This window comes from Sinocyclocheilus rhinocerous, unplaced genomic scaffold, assembly GCF_001515625.1.
Source record: "Sinocyclocheilus rhinocerous isolate Xijiao unplaced genomic scaffold, SAMN03320098_v1.1 scaffold466, whole genome shotgun sequence".
NCBI classification, from domain to species: domain Eukaryota; kingdom Metazoa; phylum Chordata; class Actinopteri; order Cypriniformes; family Cyprinidae; genus Sinocyclocheilus; species Sinocyclocheilus rhinocerous.
The window spans coordinates 614,967-624,232 of NW_015631145.1; the positions used below are offsets into that span (position 1 = coordinate 614,967).

At 39.5% G+C, this 9,266-nt stretch overlaps 1 protein-coding gene across 1 annotated transcript in view; it reads right to left on the minus strand.

Annotated features, from left to right (window-relative positions):
- The window catches only part of robo1 (roundabout, axon guidance receptor, homolog 1 (Drosophila)), a 279,412-nt gene that overhangs the window by 30,571 nt on the left and 239,575 nt on the right, over nucleotides 1-9,266 (minus strand). Inside the window, exons 14-19 of the mRNA XM_016554386.1 lie at nucleotides 7,291-7,372; nucleotides 6,080-6,248; nucleotides 5,630-5,796; nucleotides 5,340-5,461; nucleotides 4,058-4,292; nucleotides 2,430-2,551 (exon numbers count right to left, since the gene is read on the minus strand). Of these exons, the coding sequence (XP_016409872.1) occupies nucleotides 2,430-2,551; nucleotides 4,058-4,292; nucleotides 5,340-5,461; nucleotides 5,630-5,796; nucleotides 6,080-6,248; nucleotides 7,291-7,372 (897 nt within the window). The remainder of the gene's footprint in view (nucleotides 1-2,429; nucleotides 2,552-4,057; nucleotides 4,293-5,339; nucleotides 5,462-5,629; nucleotides 5,797-6,079; nucleotides 6,249-7,290; nucleotides 7,373-9,266) is intronic.

Below are 9,266 nucleotides of genomic sequence, written 5' to 3' on the forward strand. Positions count from 1 at the left end.
AAGAAAACATGATGGGAGTCAGACTGTTAGCACTAAATAAAAAATAATTTACGTTGAATAACAAGTCTGTTCTGAAAGAGCATCAATTCGCAGGCTATCTATCATGTAGGAAGTTGAAAGGTGTCATGCAAACAAGATCCACCACCTAGAATAACACTCCCTCTCTGTGGAACTGACATTCCCTCATTCCGTCTTCAAGTCAAAGGTCTGATTTTCCCTGATATGAAAGTGCAGTTTTCTTTGTTTTCATTGCGCGCACTGAACCCTGGTCGGTTTCCTCCTCTCGGGAAGCTCAGCCAGCCGTGCTGACCAAATGAGCGTCAAAGTGTGTGTGTGACCCTGTGTGACCGGAGCTCGAATCAGCCACCCTCACCCTAACACAATCACAGGCCCGGCAGGGGGCCCATTCACCGGAGTGAAATGTGATCTCGCCCCTCTCTGACTGCCTAAAGCCACGGTCACACTAGATTTTGAGCATGCGAAATTTCTTCGTACGCTGCAACAGTCGTGATATGACGTCACACTCTGCAGCGTCTTTTTAAAACTTAAATTCAACACTATAATACATCTAAAATGTAAAAACATACAATCTACTCCACTTTCCTGCATCGCTGCAGTTTAAAATTTATGTTCTTTTAATTCAGCTAGGAGGTCATACTGTGACGTATCGATCTGCTGTTGGTTACATGGTTTCACGTGATTCAAATTCGAATACTTATCTTGCTGGATCTGTCCACTGCTTTTGACACCAGATCCTCCTGTCAACCCTATTGGCAAAGGGCATCTCAGGAACCACACTCCAGTGGTTTGAGTCTTATCTTTCAGATAGGTCCTTCAAGATATCTTGGAGAGGTGAGGTGTCCAAGTCGCAACATCTAACTACTGGGGTGCCTCAGGGCTCAGTTCTTGGACCACTTCTCTTCTCTGTCTACATGGCATCACTAGGTTCTGTCATTCAGAAACATGGCTTTTCATATCACTCAGGGCTCAGTTCTTGGACCACTTCTCTTCTCTGTCTTCATGGCATCACTAGGTTCTGTCATTCAGAAACATGGCTTTTCATACCACTGCTATGCTGATGACACAGAACTCTACCTCTCATTCCATCCTGATGATCCGATGATAGCTGCTCGCATCTCAGCTTGTCTAACAGACATTTCTTGCTGGATGAAGGACCATCACCTTCAACTCAACCTTGCCAAGACAGAACTGCTTGTGTGGTTCCATCAAACCCATCGTTTCATCACAATTTCACCATTCAGTTAGGCACATCAACCACAACTCCTTCAAAAACAGCAAGAAACCTTTGAGATATGATTTTTTTTCTTTGGAACGCAGCAAAATGCAAAACTTTTCACACGAGCTTGCGTCTCCGGTCTGACGCATTTGCATGCGTATGAATGGAAATAACACACTGATCTACACAATGTATAGAAAAAATGCTTTTTACATGTTTCTCTATGCTCACCTACCCTTTTTCGGAAACGCTAACTAGATTTAGACATCCCTGAAGGCTTCAGAGGAAAAAAAAAAGTGGATTATGGGTCGAAAGAGAGAAAGTGAGCGGGGACGTTCTGAGGGTTCTGAAGTTCTCCTGAGGCACAATGGGGCAGAAAAAAATAAGTGTACAAGAAAAGTGATTAGCGATAAATCCTCCTACGCCCAATTTAACAAGCATGAAATGAATCACTACCTTCCTTCAACTGCCTGAAAACATTTACCTGGAAAATTAACTGGGACTGAATGACTCAAACCGCACCTCTTCCTGTCAGCCGCGGCCTACGAACTAAATACTGATACACCGCAAAGCCATTAAAATTTCAGCACCTGAGAGGAATATTGGATGAGATGGGCTCTGTTATCTTGTTTGGACATGAAAAGCACATGAAGACACGCAGAAAGAACATAAATAAAGAGAAAGAATGGAAGATAGCTAGGAAATTGTTGCCGCAGTTATATTTGCTAGTATGTACGATTGCGTATGACTACAAATACAAAAAGCGGACACTAAAAGACACAAAGCATCTAAAAAAATTATTTATAATTCTCAAACATAACTATCTTAAGAAAATTTATATATACACACACACACTCATACACACAGAAAATAAGTCAAATCAAAAGAGCCACACAAATCACTACATTCCCTATGAGCACAACACTATCTGGCAGAAGTTGTGGTAATGCTCCAGGTGAACCACAAGGTGGCAGCATGTCACAACATCTAAATTCCCCCCAATGAAAATCAACCCATTATCCACTACACTCTCACCACTCATTCAGCAGCGCATCATAAAATGAATGGAGCATAAGCCAGTAAATGTAATTTCCTCTTCCACCTATTTACTTCTTCTACTACCATCCTTCATTCTGTTTTTTCATAAACTCTTTGTCTCTCTCTCTCATTGTCTGTTTCCTCAGGTTCATACCTTATACTCCTGCACCACGCCGTTCTGCTCCTCCTCTGGGGGCGGTTGCCAGGATACCAGAATAGCTGTGCCGTTGTCTCCGCTTCCCGTTACGGTGAGCCCCCTGGGAGCGGCGCTGGGCGCTGCGATAAGAGACACGAGCGGGATGTTACACACAGCTTACAATATACACGCGTGTTTTGCATGTGCATATATGCCTTCTTAACATCTTAAATTTCATATGTGCATGTATATGGGCTATATGTGTGTGTGTTCTCTGAAACGCATGTAAGCACTCATTTTAACAGTACACACTCAGCGGTATTAGTGCACTTAAATAATGAGAGGCGACTGCCAAGCAACATGATTGGGCCGTCCCAGTGCCAAATACCAGCAGAACGAATGCTTGAGCTCAGGGCGAACAGAATGTTGTCACAGTACTTCACTTCACATAACTATTATCCACTTAATACATGAATGTTAACACAAAGCCCTGAAGTGAAACATTTGCTTTGTGTTTGCTGTCTCTGACGTTTTGCATTTCAATTACATAAAAAAGCAGGCACACACACACACACACAGGCAAATTTGGAGCAAACCAAATGGCCGGCGTTCTCCAGAGCCACAGACGCCACACCCTCAGAACAATTAGCACAGCAGTTGTTTGAGCTTTCGGTTTTTGGCTTATTGGCTGCTTGGCTTTCGTGAAGCGTTTTAAACAGCCCTCTTTGCCCTCCCTCGTGGGCCGCAGACCACACGTTAACATAAATGAGAAGTACTGAATGCAGGGGAAAGCCTTTCTTACTCTAGAGGTCAGCACGGGCATGCAGAAAGCCTGTAGCCTGTAAATGTGATCAAGCCAAACCCAAAAATAAACTCAATGTCTTTCTATTTCCTGTCTGAGCGGGTACACCCAGGCGCAAATGCAAAATGCAAAACTGATTGATTTCGCCCAGGAATGTGAATGCAAAAATATTTAGAATAATTTATATTCAATTTATGCAATGTATGATCATTTTTTTGTATTTTATTATAATTTAAATAAAATAAAAATAAAAAGTTTTATTATAATGTATATTTCACAAAATGTAAACCTGAAATAAAACTTACTAAAACCTTGTCCAAAACAAACGTAAAAAAGTACTTATAATATTATTTTATTATTTTATTTTGATATTATATTTTAACCATATGTGAACCTAAAATTGAAAGCATGAAAAATCTGACTGAAACCTTGTCCGAAACCTAATCCAAAAACCTTGATCGAACCAAATCCAGAAATTCAAATGATGCCAGGGCTGTGAGTTTAAAAATATTTATAATTTATATTTTGACATTAAATATTATTTATTTTGATACATTTTTTTTACATTTTATAAAAAAAAATTTATTTGATCAATCCAACCATCCATTTTCCACCGCTTATCCAGGACTGCGTATATTCTTTTATACATTCCATACACATACACACACACACACACACACACACACACACACACATACACAACACCATGTCCGAAACCGAAATATTCAGACATGCAAGGCAGCAACTGTTCACTTCATATGACTTTGTATTGTGACTTCTGTGAAGTGAATGAGAAAGGAATCGTGGGACATTAAGCTTTAAAGCACACAGAGCACACAGTCACCTTCCTCCAGGGTCTTGCCCACTTTGATGTCGCTGTCGGTGCCTTGGAACTCATTGAAGAAAGGTCGGACTTTGAACTCATAGGTCACGCCCTTCTTGAGCTGGGTGACGACTGCGCTGTTCTCCCCCAGGGTTCGAACCTCAAGCATGGCCCATTCCACCCGCTGCTGAGCGCCCTCTGGGGACGGCCGGTACATCACCTTATAGCCCTGAATGTACTGAGACTGCTGCTCGACCTAGAGGAAGAACAAGGCAAAACTGAAGGACAAAAACACTTAGATGTTTTAAACGCCTGCTAATGATTACCACTAGCATTATCCAGGACCAGGAAGCTTTAAAGACAGCAAGTTTTACGACGTTTGTTACTAGTTAGCCAAACTATGCTTTATTATTAGGCATCTTTCATACTAACATAGTTAAGTATTATAATGTACTGTAACTATTACAATTACTAACAAAACGTATAACTATAAGCCCAGGCATTAATGTTTTTAACTAAATATTTTCATTTTTTATTGCAATATTTCTAACATTTTGGAAGAAAACCTTGTTTTGTGGCTTTGTGCGTTGACATACTTATCCTAGGTTTAATATGCAAACTCAACAAATGAAGATTCAGATTTGAGCTTCTGTTGACTTCTTATGTGAAGTGATTTTCATATTGGAGGTGTTCAGCACACTGGGATCAGTCCATATGGCCGTGGAGGGAGGAGAACTGTACACGCTTGTAAAGATTTTAATCAATTCTTGATCCGCCCCAATAAAAGCAGATGTCGTTTCAGCTGTTTCTGATTAAATACGTATAAAGTGCGAACGACCCAAAATGTTAAACAAGTAACATGCTGGGAATATTTCTGTTTGTGCGTGCATGCGTTTGTGGGGTGAAAATCTGTACAGAATTAACCTCGACTTTAGATGTTTAGGAAATACTGTTTAATTAACACTAAATGCATTTGTTCAGTGCCACATAAAATGAAAAAAAGTGAAATTTATGCTTAAAACACAATAAACAGCAATTTGCCAGTGAGTTATTTACTTAACTGAATAAATATTCTCTTTAAATAAATAATTATCGTACAAGTTTGTGATTTCCAATAAAGTATATCTTACTTTTAGGATGTTTAGATACAGTATTTCACTGAAAAACAAGATAAAGCACTGATTAAAACTGCATTTTGCCAGTGAGATCATTTGAATAACATGCCAAGTTGTGACTAAACTTTAAACAGAATGTTCATTTTTGAGTGAACTGTCCCTTTAAAAGAAGATGTGGCAGCACTCACAGTCCACTGGACTCTGACAGATGACGAGGAGAGAATTGTGGGATTGTGGAGGTGAATGACAACATCTCCCAGCTCCCTCTGGATCTGCCCGTGGTCCACTCCCTGACTGGTTGGTGGGACGTCTACTCACATAAACACAAACCACACAGAAAATATGGAGCACAAGCATATATGAATACCAAATACCCCAGAATAATACACAAAAGGGTGATACATTTCATAATTCTCACGGGTGCAATATTTAAAACTCATGAAAAGACACTTGTCCGGGAGGTCAAAGGTAAACTGACCTTGTGTTTTGACAGCGTCGCTGATGGGGCTCGGGTCACTCAGGCCGTACGCATTAGCCGCTCTCACCAGGAACAGGTAGATGGCGCTGGGCTTCAGACCCTTTAGGACGAAGCTCTCCGTCTTCACGTGATCCGCCAGCGTCTGCCAGCTGCTGCCCGCCGCATGGCTGCCGTCCACACCACACAAATCAAACTTCAGTTTACCCTGCGGCCCAAACTTTATAGCGAAATATCGCAACTACAAACATTATCCCAAACAATGAGGAAAAATGCTTTCAGGAAAGCACGGACATGGGTATGATTATTTATGACACGCTGCAGTAAATGGACTGGGTATTTACAGAACCCCCATTAGCCTGTGAACGCTATTTACAAACGTTTGTAAAACACATGCTCGTTCAACCAAACCCACCAATGATAGATAAGTATGCTCAAAACTGATGATGTCACCTGAAGGCTTCTATGATGTAAGAGGTGGGCGTGGCTCCAGCGTTCAGGTTGGGCTTCCAGGACAGAGACACAGAGGTGCGGCTGACATCCGTGACCTCTGGTTTGAAGGGGGCGCTGGGGATGAGGTTGGGATCTGTGGGTCGACCCGGCTGAGCCGGAGCACCAAACTCTGAAACCATAAACACACATAAGAACATTACACCCAAAAACCGAAAAATTAAAAAAAAAATTTTTTTTAAATTTTTGTCTAGTCTAAATAACCTTAAAATTAAATAAATAAATATCTAAAGATCCTTAAAACAAGGTCAATTTACTTGGGAAGCAAAGGACCATATGCAATATGAGACATTATATGAAATATTAAAGAGGTATCAAGTCATGTTTTTGGAAAAATCAAACAATTCTGCAAGCTTTATGTTTAACATCGAAAGAAAAAAAATATTTGCCAATAGGATAAATAAACTTATTTGTCCAGAACAACTCTTACAAGAACCAGAAGCAGAGAGTGCTACACGGGTGTCTTTATATAGCCACTGGTGCTCATTGGAAGTGATGGAGGTAAAAATCAAATTATGTAGACAAAATACTTCCAAGGCACTCACGTGGTAAGATAAAAAGCCTTTTTTCCCCATTATTATTATTATTACTTTTTTTTTCTCTCTTTGTAACAAGAGGGTATTCTTAGCCACACCCACATATTAACCAGCTGTCTTTGATGATTCATTAATTAACACTAGTTTAAGAATACCTGTTTGAGCAATTGATGTGTGTCCTGAAGAAGGCTGTTTTGCCGAAACGCGTAGATCTACTTTTAACTAGTTGTAATGATTTAAGCCCAGTTCATTAAAGGCTTTTTATCTTACCACGTGAGTGCCTTGGAAGTATTTTGTAATAATAATACATAATAATACATAATAAACTTATTTGTCCATTGAATTACGTTTATTTTTCTCACCCCATTAGCATATATGTATTTTGCTTTAAGGACATTCAGTTATTTATATTGGAAAACAAGACAAAAATACTGAGAAACAAAATATTTTTTTTGCAGTGCAGCGGCTCAAATTTGCATCAAGAATCAATGAAAACCAATTACAGCCAGATGAAGGTTTAATCTCAAACTCAATTTTAAACTTAATTTCCTGTCGTCCGTTTCTCAACGCCTCTCTCTCTTATTGTCTGTTATCTTGCGGGCGGTGTCTCTGTCGTACCTTGCACCTCCAGGTAAGCTTTCCAGGACGCCTCTCCGCTGGGGGTGGACGCGGTGCAGGTGTACATGCCAGTGTCTCCCAGCTGAAATGAGGAAAAAATCCCTCTATTAATGCAAATACATACATATGCATATACGATAATAACGTCTTTTTCTACATTCAGCTCCAAAATAACTCCTAGTTTGACAATATAGTGTAATTTCATACCAAAATACACAGTGTACTTTGTCAAGATGTCTCTTCAGAGTATCGCTTTCATATTGAAGATGCATTTTTTTGTCCGCTCGTATGTAATACATCGCTAATTTTTTTTATTTTTGCAATGTTCACTATTCAGAATGTATGAAAATCTGCTTTTTTAGATGATAATCAGATGTATACTAATATAATATGTAAAGGTGGCATGTGGAATTTTTGCACCAATAGCATTTGCAAACAAAATAGCAAAAAAATAAATAAAAAACATTTTTTTGGACATAAAAAATATGTTTAAAATGAACGAATGAATAAATTAATTAATTCATTGTTGAGAGAGAAAAAAAGACATATAAGAATATATAAAATAAAAATAAAATAAATGTTTTCCCAAACCTGTAGTTAATTTTAGGACTTACTAGGTAATCAAAATTATTATTTAAATGAATTAACGAATAAATAAATAAATAAATAAACAGCTTGGTCAAAGACAGAAAAAAAGACTAATAGACATATATGAACATTTACATTTATGTTCCTAGACAGCGGTTTCTTAGCACAGAATGATAATAAGTAAGAAAATGTACATCCAGCCAGTTGTTATCACAGAATAACCCCCGCTCAGGGTGATCAGGGTGGTCTTGTATCACCCTGAAGGGGGTTATTCTGCAATAACAACCGGCTGGATGTACATTATCCCGCTTATTACACGGTTACTTGCCACATAAGTAAATAATTAGACACAAAATATTGATTTGAGTTGAAATATTTGAACGCAAAGCTTCCGTGGAGACAGAAGTTGCAAGCAAGCGGCAAGTTCAAACTAGGTGATAAAATATATTTATTTAAGACAAAACTGTTTTAAAATCTTACCAGTTTGTTAGTTATCTTATAATTCATTACAGTCTACAAAACAATCATATAATCGTGGTTGTATGATGTAGTGTTGGTGTATGCTAATATCTTAAGGAAAAACAAGACACATTTAAGAACGTCAGTTGATCTGTCAGTCAATTTATGCAGGCGGTATGAAAGTCACCAGAAATAGACAGTCTATCTCAAGCTACTGGTGTGCGTGTGTTCGCTTAATGACATGTTCATTACTGCGGACCGCCCGAAGCGCAACAGATAGAGACGCATCTCCTCATTTTGCTTTATCTCTCCTCTATTCTTTAAAATAAGCGAGACGTCGTCAAGTGAGACATCTACGTTAATTAAAGTCATATTCTGGCAGCCCACACTGCGGGGACCTTTGACCCCCGTGCAGGGGGAACCCGGGCGCTCGTGTGTGTGTGTGTGTGCGGTGACAGGAAACGCTCCCCTCCCCCTCGCAGCTGATGGGGGGTAACAGCAGGAGTGTGTGGTTCACACATCAAAACCTGCAGGCTGAGCGACGGCTCTCTGAACACTGGAGATGATGATGTTTGTGTTGTAGTGAGGGATGAAAGGAAAGCCTGTCTGATGGTGTACTACACACACGTACAAAAGCACAAACCTTCAAAGGTGCATGCATGCACATGATATTATGCATGCTTTGCAATCATTAGCAAATTTAAATGATTAATTAAGGATGCATGATCATCAGTGGCGGCTCGTCGGGGGAGGCAGGGGAGGCACAGCTTCCCCATAATTTTGAGGTGAAAATGGGAGGAGGACGATTTAATGTTAATAAAATTCACAATTCATTTCAGTTCATATCTCAGAATGTGTACTTTTTGTTTGTAATTTCACAGTTGTAATACCATAACGTGAAAGCGCCACTTTTCTATCGCGAATGTGCC